Consider the following 18,555-nt stretch of genomic DNA (forward strand, 5'->3'; position numbering starts at 1 on the left):
GAACCTGTGAAGGCTCGTCATTCTGAATTTTGGTTAATTCGAAAATGAAAAGAAAAAAGAAGTTAGATTACATTTTCGTTATTCCAAAATGAAATAGGGTTCGCTAATCCAAATATTTGAGGCGTTATATTCCGAAGGTTCGTTAACCCGAAAATGGAATAAGGTTCGATATTTCGAAAATGAAATATGATTTGTTATTCCGAAGGTTTGTTGTTCCGAAAAAGAAATCAGGTTTGTTTTACGCACCTTCTTTTCATCCTGGGATTAACGAACCATATTGTATTCATTTATTTATTTTTTGATTAACGAAACTTCGGGATAACGTATCCCATTTCATTTTCGGATCGGCGAACCTTTGGAATAACGAATAACGAACCTTACCTTATTTTCAGATTAACGAACCTTCGGAACAACGCCACAAATATTCGGATTAACGAATCCTTTTTCATTTTCGAATTAACGAACATCTAGAAATAAGGAATTTGTTTGTTGGAACATTATTTCATTTTGGGATTAAGGAACTTTCGGAATCAGGAACATCACTCAAAGGAACCAAGTAATATAAATACAATATAGTCATGTTAACTTGTGTTGATTCTTTCCATCATACTCTCAACATCACTTACAGGCCTATGTGGCCAAATGATTATCTAAATGCTTGTCATGTATTTCATTATAATATTTCTAATATTTTTTCTTCAGATTGCTTAGATACGTCCACCAAAAAAGAAAGAAAGAAAGAAAAGAAACCCTTTTCAAACCAAGATTCTACCAGTGATATTTCTTGTAAATAATTGCTAGAATACTAATATAATTAACAAACTATAAAGAAATTGGAACGTAGATCTTCTGCTAGACTGAACATAACTTGCATGTTTCCTTGTTACTAATGACAGAATGATTAACAAAAGACATTGCATGGGATGCGTGCAAGTTATACGCTCGGTCTAAGGGAGAGGTGCATTCCAGTGTCTTTTGTTAAACATAATAGTACTATCAGTGATTGACAGAATGGTGTCATGGACAGAATCTTGGTTTGGAAGGCTTTTTGTGGGCGTATCGAAGTAACAGAAAATAGTAAAAAAATTTATTCTAAAATATACGGCACATACGTATACATCATTTTGGTCATATAAAGTAATGTGATGATCCGCAGGGCATTTTAAATCAATACAAGTCAACATGCATTTGCACTGCAAGCCATTCTAGCCACACATACAGGACAATGGAATGCACTATAGCCACACATACAGGGCGAGTTAGCGCGGATTAGCCCATGATTTTAGATGAGTATATCATATTCTTCACTGTGAGGTATCGGATCCCCTTTTCATGTATATTGTATCTTGTGATGACAGCATTTTCGAGTACTTCAGCACTGACCTGCAAGACGTCGATATCGGAACCATGTGACCTATTTCTCCTGTATGGGTGGCACCTGGCGTCAGAATAATATGTGTCATAACCTCATGTGACGCCTAAGATCTGCTCATCTTGCTGGGAACTTATGAAATTAACAAGAGGAGTGTCTCATTTCTAACATACAAACCAGATATATTCAAAAAATGGGGGAAAAGGTACGTGATAGTCTACTCTCTCAGGCTTTTCATCGAATTCTACGTAAGTCTGTCCCACTATATACAACGATCCAGTATTCAGAAATAATTGCACTTATCACATTTATCATCACAATCCATACATCCATGCAACTCACAAACAGAACAGATCAACGCAACAAGCAGCAAAATAACTTTACACCAGCCTCTACAATATAATACAAGAGGTGTGTGTTAGGTAGCAGACGTCTCATGATAGGGCATGCATCGCAGGACATGACGCAGGTAGAAAGTAAGTTGTTTCAGACTGCAAGAAAGTTTTATTTCATAAAAAGATTGCATTCCAGAATAATCGCACACTGCTGCCCTTGATGACGTGGAATAACAATAAGCAACAGCAAGCATAGTAACAATCTCAAAGAAAGCGACCAAACGTGGGGATCTAGTTACTATGGTACCGACAATCACTGTAACCCTCGATATTTGCAAGTATCCCTGTATCAAACCAACTCCTTTATTAAGTTACTGGTAAATGAAATGAAAGGAAGAAGTCACAGCAATAAAGTTTCAAATACGATAATTTTCAAATAGAATAATCACAAAAGTAAATGTAATGCAAAATATATGAACATAGACAACACTGAAAAATTAAATTGGTAGCTGGACTATAGCATTTTTGTTAGTCCGTCCTGCTGGACTAGCATAAAAACTAGTACGTCCTGCTGGACTGACACTTTATCCTAGTCCAGCAAGAGACAGATAGTTTAAGTTTTCAGTATACATTATTTTGAAATCGGAAAAGAAAAATGAGCAAGTGCATAACCCATATTGAAATATTTGAAACAAGCCATTGTGTTAATTGAAAAGAGAACCCAGATATGTGTACCACTCAGTTGGTTGATTGTAAGCACAAGAGGTAAAAGGTATAGAAAGATGGATGATACCACCTCCCTGATTTGAAACGGGCTCCGTTTTCTAATTCTATTTATCTTAGACGTTACCAAACATTAACGTTAATAACAAGGCAGAATTAAGAACAGAGTTTTTCCAATTACTCGTTCGAGATAAATCAAATCTTATTGATCGAATCAGGTCGTATTGATATGCAATATCTTTCTTTTCTAACTTTCATGCGATTGTTGTCTCTCTAAAGTGTTTGGAAGTTCATCAGTACACTTAGTTTATGTTAAAATTCATAAATCAGATCTCTGCACCAATACACTTGGAAAGCAGTTTGCCATGTAATTTTGAAAAGTAACAAATGTGCATTGTTTGCAATATCAATCATACCATTTCAGTCAAATGACGTATGGTTATGACGTATTCGTGGACAACAATATAAAGAAAATATAAAGGGAATTCCACAAAATTTCATTTTTCTAGCATAATGAAAGAGCACTTGATTAACTGCTTTCCGAAAGCAGAGGGAATAATATTATTGCTACCCTTAGCATAATTATGTCAGTATCAAGTTGATGGAATGTGTAATTTTCATGAAAAAATGAATTTTTGTGGAATTCCCTTTGAATTTTTTATATTGTTGTTCACATATGACACCATAACCTCTAGTAGTCTCCTCACCAAGCGGTTCCAACAACAAAACTTTAAAAATTCATAACTTTTGCATCGATTGTCCGATTTTCCTCAAACTTTCACTGATGTGTACTACTAGTACTTATGTTGCTACTTTCACTCAATCCACATTTATCTTTGGGTTAGGGTTTCCTTCAAATCCGAATATGTCTATAGTATACCGATTAAGAAGAAAAAGTGAATCTGTATGTGCGGTTCACATATACCATGTACCATGTCTACCAAGTGTGTGCCCTTTACATGTTACGATCATGGGTCGTTTGGCATGTGACCCCTTGGGGATATTTGATTGGACCTACCGATTAGCAGCCCCTCCCACTGGTTCCGCTTCCGTTGAAACAAGGTTTAACGCTGGAGGGCGCTCGACCCAGCGCTTTATCAACAAACAAGCGAGGCTGGTGGTCTGCTACGGCAAACGCTCCCAGATACACCCCGGTCAAGTTGTCGCAAATCATTGCTAACGCATTCAAAAGATTACGACTTCCATGTTAGACCTACTTTCTATTTACAAGCAATCCAAATGAGCATTGTGCATATACCTAGTTTTGTCTTTGTCAATCTACGCCCACCCAGGGTTGTTTGTGAGGTGTTGCGGAATAATTAAACGCACTGCAAAACGTGACTGCATGGTGAATACTTGCCATGTGACTGAGAATATTTTGGAAAGGAAAGGTAAAGAGAGAACTTTTATCACTCAGATAGAGTTTTTGTAATTCAAAGCCGCTGATCTGCTTCTCACTTTTAATTGAGACAATAGATGAAATGCTTTAAACCAGCAAAACTATAGGAGGTCATTCATGACAATTGTGATCGTTGCCTGAATCCCGTTGTTGCATGTTCTGGTAGAAATAAACGGAAGACTGCAAGAACATCGTAATAATATATGACTGATTTCAAGAGCAACTAGAGGAGCACTCCAAGAGCAGACCACCGCCATGCAGCCATGTTTGAAATATCGCCATTTCGTAGGCAGTATCTTTAACACCAACATAGAGGTGTAGGGACATCTACAAAGACATTTGATGAAAATAATGATCATCCATTGTCGAGTTATTGGAAGATATTTCATTTCCTTTGTGACTCCTATGACCTTTGACCTCTGACAGCAAATTCCATATGATTTGTCTTACTTCATCCTATCCTTAGTTACCAGGAGATTGAGCTTATTTTATGCCCTTTGACCTCATAACCCCCAAATTAAAGTACTGTACTTCTTTCTTACTCCATTATGAACACAGTCTGTAAGTTTGGTGAAATTCGGGTCATCCGTTTATGAGTCATTGGGAGTTTAAGCTTATTTAAGTCCTACATGACCCCTATGACCTTTGAACGTTGACCTCATGACTCCTAAATGGTTCTTTCCTACCTCATTATTAACACACCTTGCAAACTTTGTGTAAAATTGTTCATCACTTCTTGAGGTACCTTGTACACAAACAGACAGACCAACAAATACAATGTATACAGCCCATAAGTTTCACCTACTGGCAGAGGTAAGACAAGGGTAGTCAAAGGCATCTCCCTACACACACGCATGCACGCAGACAGACAGACAGACAGACACACACACACACACACACACACACAAAGAAGGTCCATATCACACATAAACACACGCACACAAAACTGAACACAAATCTACACACTAATGACGTCAGTGAAAGCATCCTAGACTTTTATTGACATTGTGCCATCTTTGGTATTATTCAAAATACAGTTGTATACAAATATATCTACATGTTCACAGTAACTCCATAAATACTGGAGCCTGATAAACCTAATATTGCTGATAAATAATAGAAGTAAAAATGCTTAGTGTACTTATGTATCACATAATATGCACTCAGTATCATCATTACAAGATATTTGCCCCATAGCAGAAGACACAGACATACATGTCTGCAAAGGAGCCTGTTGGAACAACTACCAAGATTTTGACTTTTGAGTTACATTAACGTTGATTCAGAGCAAAAACACCAAAAAAAAAAAAAAAAAGAACAAAAAAGGAATGCAGCAAACATAAAACTGAGCATCAAAAATAGAATATCCATATACTGTCTTAGAATTTGTGTTAGAATAAGTATGATTCTTTAATAACTAGTAATGCAATCACCATGTTCTCTTTTGATAGAGAACCAAACACATTTCAGACCTAATAAATTACCTGAAGAGACTTTAATGTCCACAGTCTTCTGCATTTCAGGTGTCTACTCCAAAAGTCAAGACATTACAGAGAAGACTGGCTTTACAATAAATCTTACAAAATCACACTGATTATTATTAAAACATGTAGCAACTAAAGACAAACAATTCATGAGCCAAATAATGTGTATTTGATATTGGTATGTCGACAACATCACAACATTGTTAACTGTGCAAATGACTGTGATCTCTTTACAAGCAGGACACAACATATTTGTACAGTGTATGTGCTTAACAATACCACAGTACTAAATTGCAGCCTGTACAGTTAAACTTAACACTTCAAGTAAATTGTATTGAAGTAGAGAAATGATGCATGTCAGCAAATTGCTGGTTAGAAATACAAGCTCACAGCATATTTCCATTTCTACTCAGCCTGGTTACAATCACGCTGAATGTTACAATGTACAACCTTCAGTTATCATTGTATCATCAAGCCTGTGATTTTACAACGGCCTCTGCATTCTATACTTTTTATTTCTGAAATCTACTGACTAACTTTATGAAAGAAAAACAAATTTTTTTTTTTTTACTTCCTGTTTAAGGAATACACATTACATACTAAAGTGAAAAGTAGTGAAATACATTCATGAAGTTCCATGTAAAAATAGAATTTTATCATCAACTGCCCTGTACATGTCAACCTGCTGCACTTTCTCTTGGCAATGGATATGATTGTGGATTAAGAGTAATATTGTGATATTTGTAGTGAGCATCACACTTCTTTTTCTGGTGGTTTCCTGACACTGCACATATGCATGATGCATGAAAGGTATGTACAAATGTATGCATAAAATCACAGTAACTTGGAATATAATATTATTATATGAAACATCATCTCTTTTGATACAAAGTGCAATGAAAAGATACAACTGTACTTATGAATAGGAAATGAAAGAAAACTAAATAGCACAGACTGCAAGCAAATTGCACAAAAGTCTCAAATAACCCAAGAATAACCTAATATTTTAATTACGCAATGTACTCTGTAATCTCCCTCTTCTTTTCTTATCACTGTTCTTAAGTGCTCCAAAGCTGAATGACAAACTACAGAGCGTCCACTTTGGCCATAACGATAAGCAACTTTTGAAGAAGATTTAAAGGACAAGTCCATCTTCATATACATAAGGATTGAGAGAATGCAGCAATATCAGTAGAACACATCAGTGAAAGTTTGAGGAAAATTGGACAATCCGTTCAAAAGTTACAAATATTTTAAGTATCTGCGCAGTCACTGCTGGAAAAGAAGACTAATACAGTGTATGATGTCATATGCGTACAACAATATAAGGAAAATAAAAAGGGAATTTCACAAAACTTTACTTTTTGAATAAAGTGCACATTTCTTCGACTTGCAACTGACGTATGTTAAGGGTAATATTATTCCCCCTGCCTTCTGACAGAGAGAAGTCGAGTGTTCCTTTGTTATGTGAGAAAAATGGAAATATGTTGAATTTTCTTTATTCTTTCTTTATATCGTTGTACTCATGTGACCATACAAGCTATAGTAGTCTTTTCATCCAGCCGTGACTGAGCAGAAACTTCAAAAATTCATAACTTTTTAACAGATTGTCCGATTTTGCTCAAACTCTCACTGATGTGTTCTACTAATATTGCTGCATTCACTCAACCCACATGTCTATGAAGGTGAACTTGTCCTTTAAAGATGCAGTTCTATTCTATAACATCCCGTAAATTTCAGTTTTCAGTCCAGTGATAAACAAATGTGATAAATTTTACAAGCACATTAATGGCCTATCCTCAAATTAGTGCTAAGTTTTAATTGACATTGGTTATTTGATACCAGACAGGTTTTTGATACTTAGAATTTTGGGTGAGTTCAATGCAGAAAACAGTTACAAGTACAATTATGATCCATGGTACAATGTAGCTTGAGCAAATGGAACAGCATGAGACATGGCAAGATTCCATGACTAACAGAGACTCCCACCCCAAGCACTTTCTGATCTGGGGATTCTCGCACCTGAAACCCCTAGCAAACTGGAGACTCCAACTTGATGTGTGTGAAGCGCACACCATGAGCGGGAAGCACGAAGTCCCTTGCCGCCAGGGTCTAGGGCCCTAAAGCTCTAGGGTTCTAGATGCTCTCTAGTGCTATCTCAGGCTCAGTTTTCAACATATGATGTCACTAAGTAAGTAATAAATCAATGATTCAAATCATAGGTGTTTGGGCAGGAGAAAGATTATTTCAAACGAGACAAAATACATCTTAAAGGTATTAGCCCACATTTGTAAACCTGCAGCAATTGGTCTCATAGTTAGCATGGAGTTTGGGTATGATTGCAGTAATACCTGTGCAAAATTTCGTTCCAATTAGTCCATTACTTTCATAAAAATAAGTGAAAATGCACCGAATGCGTGCGTATAAAAACGCTCGCTAGCTCCGGTCCACGCACGTACTACATGCATGCGATACATGTGTAAGTTAATGTACGTAGCTAGCCCGCGCTCGTAATTCGATTTTGGGTCGGGTTGACCCGGTTTGAAAATTGATTTTAAAACGATGATTATCTCTCTTTTATCGAATGGTATAGACAAAGAGCAACAGGTGAGGTATGTTACTGTTATAACTTGTACTTGAAGTCATATTGGACCTGTTTTATGCAGTTTTGATTTTTGTGGGTTTGCAAACGTGGGCTAGTACCTTTAAGCAGGAGACACCAAGTCAGGGAGGGAGAAATCATATCTCGAGCAGGAGAACGGGAGATTTTGCAAAAACGGGCTTTCGGTGGGAGATTTCCCATCGAAAGCGAGAGAGTTGGAGTCTCTGGACTAACAAAATTCCAAGGTAACTGTAGAATTTCTGAATATCGCCTGCAGTAATAAAATTGCAAATGAGCGTCATGTAAGAAACATTTACTCTAAATTGGGAAAACTAAGTATTAGTGCAGTTCATAAGCTGACATCATTTGTCACTGTAAAGCTCTGACTCATAATGAACTTCTACAAATTTGACTGACACGCTATGAGCATTAGCTGAGTATTAAGAGACTTTCCATGCACAACGATAATACATGGATAACATGGTCTTATTAGCAGCCTCTTCAGCATTGCCACCGCTCTACCACAGGACCCTGCCATTACTATAACCCTATCAATGCCACATACCCACTGATACATCTGGATTAGGAGGGACATTGATGGGTAAAATCATCTTGTCCAAGGACATGAGCACCTGGCGAGATTTGAACTTGGGACCTCCACTAAAAAATGAAGAGTATTAAATCCACTGCACCACAGTACATCAGCTGAGTATGGTGTGCCTGTCAAAGATGTTCTCTCTCTGTTGCTGAACCTGTGACCGCCATCTTCTCTGAGCATTCCCCACCCTGTGGAAGTAGGATAACGGCTGGCCAGTGCGGGCAGTCTGTTGAGGAAAAGCATGACATATTGCAATCATTAAGGCTTTGGTGTGAAAGTAGTGGTGAAATAATTCCATTGAAGTCCTAGTCACAGCCATGAAACAATGGTTTAGAGATAAAAAAACCCCAAAAACTAGAAATGTCGCTATGGCGACTGATGCCTCCGCCATAATGCATGATTCTCCCAATAGGTGTATAGTACAATGTCTTCACAATGTGTGATGACAGTTTCACATAACTGGCAAAATAGTGAAACGACAGGTTTGTCAGGAATACAATTTTATCTTGAATGTTCACTTTCCTTGAACTGGGTTTGCTGTAATTGTCTAAGAGTGCAGGTACACATATTTGGGGAATTGAGAATTTTTACTTGACTTCTGCCCGACCCTTTTATAAGTTTATGCATTGAGCAATTTCCAAGGTATGAAGAAAGAGTGTAATTACAGTACAAAATAGATTTTTTGGGGGGCATTGAAATCTGGCCTTTGACCCTTAACCTTTGACCTTCTGGCTGGAAATTTCCCAGAGAATCTCCATTAGGTAATGCATGTATATATTAAGTTTTAAAACTAATAATGCAAGCATTGCATATATTAGTATATGAGGGACATAGTAAAATTTTGAGGAGTTGACCTTGACCTTTGACCCCTTGACTACTGACCCATGACCCCTAAATTCCCTAGATAATCCCTGCCAGTCAGTACATGCGTATGTACCAAGTTCCATGAAGATACATTCAACCATTTGCGAGGAAAGTAATATTGCAACATTTTCACCTAACCTTTGACCTTTTGACCTTTGACCTTAAGACATGAAACTCTCTCTGGAGAATCTTTATGCAGTACAAAGTAGTACATGTCTACACTAAGTTTCAAGAAAATACCTTTGGGCATTGCATAGATATGGGGGAAATAGCAACATTTTTAGCATTTGACCTTGACCTTTTGACCTTTGAACTCTTGCCAATGTCACTAAAATCTACTCAACTAATTGCCCCATCATACATCATCCTTGGACCAAGTTTGGTGAAAGCTGCTTCATCCAGTTTTGAGTTATCATTTAAACAAATAAATTTTAGGATTTGACCTTGATCTTTGACCTTTGACCTCTGTCTAATTTCACTAAAAAACTAATCAAGTAATTGTCCCATCATACATCATCCTCTGACAAAGTTTGGTGAAACTTGCTTGAACCAGTCTTGAGTTATCTCGTAAACGGATACAATTTCATGATTTGACCTTGACCTTTGACCTTTGGCCGATTTCACCCAAAATCTAATCAAGTTATTGCCCCATCATACTTTATACTTGGACCAAGTTTGATAAAATTCCAGTCAATAATACTGAAGTTATCGCGTAAACGAAAGCGTACGTACGGACAACCCGAAAACATAATGCCTCCGCCACCACTTCGTGGCGGAGGCATAAAAATTACCTTCAACTTGGCATGGCTGTTTCGCTTTGAACAGTATAAGACTTGAATTTCAATTTCTCATAAGTTTTGATCACAATGAGGATTGCAATTTCATTATAATTGTATCTATAACATGATTAATGTTTTCAAAATCATGTGGTTTCCAACAGGTTAAGCACGAGAAAAAGAAAAGGAATATTAGTACCAAGAACTGTGCAGGAAAATATCCATGCTATCTGTGCTTACTTTGTTTTCCAAAATCCAAAGCATGGAGCAATGTCTAAATCTACCTTGCATAAACCACAAGTCCAGTAGATGCAAACATTGAATAAAGGCTACCTCTTGACTTGCAGATAAAATTTCCCTAGATTCTTGATTTCTTAAAGAGAATCATAAGGAATCAGTCATATATCTATTGCATCAAATGGTAACTTTTTTAGAACAGCAATAACTTGGCAATGGTAACTTTGAAAGGGGAAGAGGTTACAGTTGATGAACTGCAGCCCCAAACCAGGATTTTTTTTTTAATAGTATTTTCAAAGACTAACTTTGGAGAGTTGCAAGCTGATGATATATTTCTTCATCTTGTCAGCAAATGTGGTTACACCACAAAGAAGATGTTTATCATGTAATCTTCAAATGTTATATTTCCGAAACTTTCATGTTCCACATCCACATTTTAAGTGGAACTTGTTATGGCTTTTTTTTTTTTTGATTTTATTTTTTTTTAAAAAACCAACTCATTATAGTAAGACTAAACATGAGCCGCATTTACACTTACATGTACTAACATCGCGATTTTTAAAATCGCGATATTTTGGTTCCACCGTTTACACTTGCGCAAAAGCATGCAAAGTTTGAGCTTCACGAAACATCATGATTTTTTGGTCGGTAGTGCGCATGCGTAATTTACCTCTTTTCAATACGATAGCTGAGTGGAAGCGCGCGCTATTCTGTTCGTTTTCACTGCAGTGCAGTATACAGTAAACCTCGCATGAGTCGAAGCTCTCGGGACTGACAAAAATGCGTCGACTTAAGTGAACTTCGACTCTCGCGAGAGTCAATTTTTTTCGACTCACAGTTATGTACATGTATTATAGTACATTTGCATGCATGTGTGTGTGTGTGTTTGCATTCAAATTTGTCTGTTCTTGAAGATAATGTTCTTATTTTGTTCTAAATTGAACATGGAATTTGTATCAATACTATAGTATAGTTAAACGTAGTTCTGAGAATGTCTGTGCTAATGTGGCAATGTGCCTGTGCTATGTCTATGGTGCAACATAGGTAGCCATCTCCGTCAACCTAGAGACCTAGGTGTACACTCTCCCAGGCCCATCCCCCTCCATTGAACAAACAAGCTCCGCCCACTTGGCCTGTCACTAAAATGTTAAAGCAGCGATTGGTTGACCAAGGAGTTGGCTTGACATAGATAAATACTATGGGTGTGCTGTGTGTATGGATAAAGTATGGATCGATGTGCTGTGTGTATACATGTATACATGTGTATGTATTCGAAATGTATGCGTGCGGAGCGGTACGGTGAGTGTGCATGCTTACCTGCGGCAGGTCAGGGACGGGGTTCTGCGACATGCCGATTTTTTTTTTGTTCTCCTCTAAATGTAATGAGAATGCCAGACAAATCTTCTTCGGCTCAAGTGATGTAAACTACGTGTATTTTGTACAAAAGGGACTGAATATTTTACTTCGACACAGCCGAAATTCGACTCTCGTACTTCGGCTTATCCAAATATTTCTTGAGAAAATACATAGGGAAAAATCGGGACTTTTTATTTTGCTTCGAGTTAAGTGATTTTGGACTCACTAGACGTCGACTTATCCGAGGTTTACTGTAATTTGATCACAGCTAGCTGGTTTGAACGTTGAGCCAGGGCTTTTTATCAGTACAATGCACCAATGCACACATAAATTTGTGCTTCTCGAGACTGTTTACTTACGGTAAAACTATATAGCTTGCTATATTAGATCACATACGTAGTAGGTGTGTAAAACTTCATCTAAGTATGGAAAAGTTGATGACAGCAGCATTCAGGAGGATCATGAAATTTCGCCGATATGATGATTTAGTGCATGAGAAGTAGGACTTGGAAGTTAGGACTGGTATTTTATCAGGCGACAGCAAGAACTCACACTTGTACTCCTGTATTCAACAAACAACGTATATCAAGAGTAGCATGGGCACTCCCACAATCAACGCATTTCTGGGAGAACATTATTTTGTTAAGTCGTCATGGGGTGATGATACGTGGTTGGAGAACTTCAGGTTTGCTACTAGTAGTAGTTTTCACGTACTAGTTTCATCAGGGAGAGTGAGGTGAGAGACCACGAGCCGATCGAGGATCGGCCGTTTAGACCTGTACTTAGTACTCTGGCCAGTGACCGACGTACTCTCTACACGTTCCAAAGAGGGATCGGGAGTGCGCGTAAACTCCCAGTGCAATCCGATACCGAAAGTCACGTGATGAAAAATCGCGATATTTCTGCAGCTTGGGTTTACACTCGCTAACTTCGCCTCAAACTTTGCGATGTTTCAAAAAATCGCACTCCGGCTGGCGATTTTTCTGACGATGTTTCGAGGGCGTTTGGGTGTAGTTGCTTAGCAACTTGCACCCAAATGTCACGATTTTTCCAAGCAAGTGTAAATGGGCCTAGTGAGTAAGTGTACTTACCACATCTGTTGTAAACTCCTCTTCTGCCTGTGGCTCAGACAGTTTGGATTTGAAAATCTGAGGGTCCATGATGAGGAGTAAAACAGTGTAGAGGAATAGGCACATAATGACACCCATGATCAGAAATACCACCACCTGTAGCACAAAGACAGAAAAGAGAGAGGGAGAAACAAAAAATCACCTTTTTAAAATGTGAAAAGAAAAAGAATACAGCTTTATCAAATAACTGCTTCATTAAAGTGAGACACGTATACCTCTCTGCGCTATATTGTCCTGGGGGTGACAAAGACTGAAAATCTAAAAGTTTGCTTCTCGGCCTTTTCGCAAAGATCATGGCTGTGTTGCATAGAAGTTAAGATCAAACATAAGTCAGAAAATCAAACATAAGTCTCTGAATACTCAGTTCTGATTGGCCGATACTTGACTTATGTTTGATTGCATCTTTTATGCAACAGGGCTCATGTGTAGTAAAACAACAACAACAACAACAAACTTCCATTTTCGTGAAATAACATCAATGTTGACGACACATAATGTAGAAACATTGTTTTGGATTACATGTATCATGCCAATTGAGATATCGAGGTCTTGGTCTCTCAAGGGACCAAATACAGATGGTACGTTTTCCTTCCTGTACCCCCTCCTCTGCACCACATACATACACACACACACACACACAGAGAAACAAATTAAGTGTATAGGATATATCAGGGATGAGCAAAAAGTGTTTATTGTCAAGGACATTCTAAAATGAGTAAACTTTAGACCGAATTGGAGACCACACATGAATCAAGCAACAGTTGTCAATTTGAGCTTAACTTTCATAATTGCTTTTTTCTTTAAAAAAGGGATATTTTGGTGAATCTTTGGTACACATTGAGAGGGATTGTAGGAGCAAACTTTATATTTCTAGACACACTTAATCGAGTATACATTCCTTACACCAACGTTCCATAAGTATTCTTCAGCAATATGGGGAAAAAGATAACACTGAACTTGATGTGTATTTCTATTAACTCCTGTCGCCTTCGTTGGTGGGCATTATGCATTACCTCTATTGTCATGATGTTTCTGCTTTCGTACTTGCACTCACAACGAAGACAGTCGCTTTCATTTCTCTTCATGACCTGCTCACAGGAGCTGTTGGCAACAGAAATAGGAACAAACATTATGACATCATCATGCATAGGACCACATGATGCAATGACACAAGTACTACCGCAACAACTTGATCTGACTCATGTACCATCCACATTGGTAGAAAGATACCTGTGAGACATTAAGAGCTTCTATGGTCTCTTGATACTATTGTTTATTTCTTAAAGTGAATTAAGACAGCCCTAAACTGAAAGTGGCATCTGAGCAAAAAAAAAAAATCAATGATAGTGAATGGTGCATGGAAGGTAGAATTATGACTTTTAAATATCTTTTGAAACAGAGAAAATACCGGCCACCTAGTCAAATACAAAGCAAGAAAAAAAATCTAGCTTCCATGGGCAAAGAAATGATACAAAACTTCCCCTTTGCAACAAACTGTGCATGGGATAAAATGTCAATAAATCATCAATTAACAATAACCAATTATGAAACATTACATAAGAACAAAAATTGGATATATATGTTTGCAACACCATTGTAATCACATATCTTTTTGGTTACTCCTGTACACATACCTGCCAATATTTCAAGATGAAATATCTTACTCGTGGATTGCAAAAATCGTATTTTATATGCAAACTGAAGTTAAAAATCTTACTTTTGGTCAAATCTACAGAAATACACATGAAGGTATATCTAAATATTTTTTTAAAATATGATTTCTCTGACAGAAAATCTGATTTTGCTATTTTTAACGTAAAAAAATCTTACTGAATCTGACAAAATCTTACTAGTTGGCAAGTATGCTGTACACCTGTATTTCACATTTTCATCATTACCTTACTGAAATCATGCTATCACAGCATTATGTCACACATTTCTTACGCACCTGTGTCTATTTTAGAGCAAAAATGGTTTCTGCAGGCATATGGAAACTACTGTATATTCTACCTCTCACACACAAACACATTGAAGAGATAAAAATGACAACACAATCTTTTAACACAACATTATTCAAAGTGCAGGAAATGTGTTACCATTCCTCCGGTAGAGAGACTGTCACCACTTGGATGTTCACCTCTCTCGATCTCTCAGGATCAGCTGGACATATGCATTTACACCTGACGTTGTCAAATTGTGCCTGCAAGAGGTGACAACAAGAGTCAAGATGTCACACAACCATTACAATTATCACTTGAAGCTCCTCAAAACTACATGACATTATAATTGATTTCAATGCAATGCCAAGTCACCTTGAAAACTTGAAAGCAATTCTTGAAATGTTGAAATAGCTGAAGGCCTTTTAAAGTTCTGTGATTCTATGTGAGTTCAGCATGTTCAAGCTGACATAGGAGAGGGCAATTATGAGGCCATACAAAAATTTCAGAAAAGTTTATAAATGGTAGACTCTTAGCCTTATTAATAGACAGTGTGCAGTGCAGTGGCAGCAATACCAATCTCCTCTCACAAGCCAAAGGCAAGGGTGACAATGATTTCACATGTACACATCGTATGACAGATCCACATGTTTTTACCACCATTTGTGGAAGTCTGTCTAGATTCTAGTTCTAAAATTATAATCCTGATAACATTAACAGTATGCAGTAACACTAACACTAACAGAACATTTTTAGACAGAAAAATCTGTCTGTCCATCTGAAGGAGTTTTTACTTTATTTTTTTTATTTTTTATTTATTTTTACAGCTCTCCTCCATAGACATAAATTATATGGCCCTATAGGAGGATATAAGTCCATGAAACCAGACGTAGTTTCTGTGGAACATATAATTATCCCTGATGACAAGATACAGACTGATCTTTCTCTGTCAACAGAACATTCAGCATCATATTAGTCAATCTATCATTAATGCAGCCAGTGGCGGATCCAGCCAGAGAGGAGCAACTGGGCACGTCCCTGGCCACACAGCACAGTGATTATTTAATGATCAAGACCTCTAGATCTATATATCAATAAGCCTACATATATTTTAACTTGTGGGACTATGGTATTTATTACCTGTCTGACCAGCTAGGCTCGTTCACGCAGCACTGAATTCTACCGTCTCTAAGAACGAAATAAAACATAGCAACATTATTTACCTCACACGATGCAGCAAACGACAACGAGACAAATAGCAAAATCCAAAGATGCCACATATTGAAGTCTTGACTCTTGACCAATAGCCTCCTTCATTCAGGGAAGTGACTTTTTCGTAAACCTAATAGGATCTAGGGCCTATACAATTTTTACGTATAAAGCGGGTTGGTCATGTACATTGTACTTATGTATTTACGTACGTGCAGTGTATAAGTAAGTGCTGAGAAGTTAGCGCTAGCTACAGTACAGTACTTAGTATTTGGTGTGTGTTTTATCAGATTGCAGATCAGAGAAAGCAACGCATCCTGCAGTTCTTATCACCACAGCGCCCTCTCTGCGGATATCGGTGATCAAGGTATTTTTTTTTTCTCCTCTTTTACAGTGTTTGTCTTGTATCAGATTTCTGAAAAAAAGGCTCTCTAAAAGGGTGTTAGAGGCATTTTTTAGTAAAAATTGGACAACCAGTCTCCTTCAATTAATTTGTGTATGCTGAATCCGAAAAATCCGGTTCCCAAGCGAAGTTCGTTGACCTTGACGGTCGAACTTGCACAAACAAAATGGTTGCCCAGTCACAGAAATTGTCAATTTTAAGAGACATAATGCCTACAAAATTTTTAGTAAACGAGCTGGGGGAAAATGATTTAAAATCTCTCTGCACAGGATGGAATTAGCGAATTGAAGGATAAACGTTTCTCCGGTGGTAAGTATATCTTATACATAATCATGCAAATTAGTACTGAAATATGCAAATAAATATATATATTATATATTGCTACTGGAAGAGTAATTTTTACAATTTTTTTTTCTTGAGAGGCAAATTAAACACTATGTAGACTTCAAGGTTTTCAGGGTTAGATGAAAACTAAAAGCCTTTCTAAATGCTATCAAAATAAATTCAAATATTGTAGGGCCAAAAAAAATCCCGTTGTTATTCATGTGAATAAACTTTAACACCTAATTTGCTTAATACGTACAAAATAGCTGCAATATTGCCATAAATTTGTTATTTCACATGAAAAATATTTTCTAGTACAGCGATCAACGTACAAGCAAAACGATTGATGAAAACTCCCTCTACGCGGATCTTGACTCAACTTTTTATGGGGAGGGGGTAGAAAATTATTTTCATCGGTCTGTGACATTTTTGTTAATTGTTATGTAACATTATATCGTTCCAATATGCAAATCTGTAGCATCAGCACGGAAATTCTGTTTCCAAGTGAATTTATTTTTCAAGAGCATATTAATCATGGCACAAAGTGTAATATTCGTTATTATGTTCATGTTTTATAACACACATGTGAATACACGTGTAGGGTCCATTCAAGCGCTTAATCTTATTACTAAGCCGTGCTAGCTGTGCATGAATGGGACAAAAAAATAGGTTATTTGTGAATTTCCGCAGCAACAACAATGAAGACATCAAATTAAGCTGAGATTCCTCATGCTCTATAAGCACATTCTTTCCGTGACTAATACCAACTTTCAAAACAGTATGGCTCTATCCCTTCAAAAGTTATTAGAGTTGAAAGGGAAGAATGTGTAAAGGTTTTTAATTATACCTGATCACACTACTCTACAAATCTATTTTTCACCAGGCCAAGGTACAGTTTGATCGCAAGACTTTGTTTAAGGGGAAATTATGATGAGAAAATGGCCAAATATTTGCATAATTTATTATGCAAATAAGATGTATGTTTAATTTAACAGCTGAAGTTGGTTCTATTATCCCTTTATCACACTATAGGAATCGTGAACCGGTCTTGATACAATGATTACTATTATCAGGATTATGATTCAGATGTATAATTGCGGCAATGCATTGTATAATCTATATTAGAAACCTGACAGTTCTGTGTCCTCGTGTATGCCAATTTGCATATAGATATTTACATATGCATTATTCAGTTCTTTTGAATTGATTGAGATGCAGGACTTAATTTTGATTGGGCTCTGACGACACCACGTACTTTTTGTTTGCCCGATAACTTAAGACATTATTAAAATAGAAGTGAACAAGTACTATACATGTATATTATGCTGTAATGCATCGTTGTATCAATGGCAAGTCCTAATTTGCATATTTCACTTCTTAATTTGCATAAAAGTGAATGTTACGAACAATTGATGAGCCATCCACTGTCTTGACAACTTGATTACTGACAATTATTACTATTTCTGCATTTCTAAGGAGATTTTATGAAAATTGAATCTTCGAAACACCTTAAAAAGCAATGAATTGGTGGTCATTTTGTTTATGCAAATTAGATGGTCTTCGACTCAAAATTCCGCTTGGGAATCGGAATTTTTTGAATTCAGCGTACTTGAGTGGATATACAAACAAGATCGGTTCCGACTTTTACTTTAAAAAAATGGCTCTAACATACATATTTTCCCAAAATCCCACTAGAACTATAGGGAAAAGCTCTTTGGCAAGGTACCACAAATTGTGAGTACGTCTACATTGTTTACGAGTATACCTTCTTCGTGTAAAGTTTCCCCACTGTTCGTGCTCTTTGAA

The 18,555-nt window shown here is 37.0% G+C and overlaps 1 protein-coding gene across 1 annotated transcript; it reads right to left on the reverse strand.

Annotated features, from left to right (window-relative positions):
- Nucleotides 1–8,003: 8,003 nt before the first annotated feature.
- Nucleotides 8,004–16,172, reverse strand: LOC140229086 (transmembrane protein 9B-like). The gene is made up of 5 exons (XM_072309347.1): nt 16,037–16,172; nt 14,973–15,076; nt 13,890–13,977; nt 12,838–12,972; nt 8,004–8,739 (listed from the first exon to the last, which is right to left on the reverse strand). Exons 1-5 carry the CDS (start codon nt 16,091–16,093, stop codon nt 8,617–8,619), a joined length of 507 nt encoding a protein of 168 aa, XP_072165448.1. The 5' UTR covers nt 16,094–16,172; the 3' UTR covers nt 8,004–8,616.
- Nucleotides 16,173–18,555: the final 2,383 nt, after the last annotated feature.

This window comes from Diadema setosum, chromosome 5 (assembly GCF_964275005.1).
Source record: "Diadema setosum chromosome 5, eeDiaSeto1, whole genome shotgun sequence".
Taxonomy (NCBI): domain Eukaryota; kingdom Metazoa; phylum Echinodermata; class Echinoidea; order Diadematoida; family Diadematidae; genus Diadema; species Diadema setosum.

Coding starts and splice junctions, on each gene's coding strand:
- LOC140229086 (XM_072309347.1), bottom strand. CDS start 16,093: ATGTGGCATCTTTGGATTTTGCTATTTGTCTCGTTGTCGTTTGCTGCA. Junction 15,077..16,036: donor CGTTTGCTGCATCGTGTGAG/GTAAATAATGTT, acceptor CACCTCTTGCAG/GCACAATTTGACAACGTCAG. Junction 8,740..12,837: donor AGGAGTTTACAACAGATGTG/GTAAGTACACTT, acceptor TTTCCTCAACAG/ACTGCCCGCACTGGCCAGCC.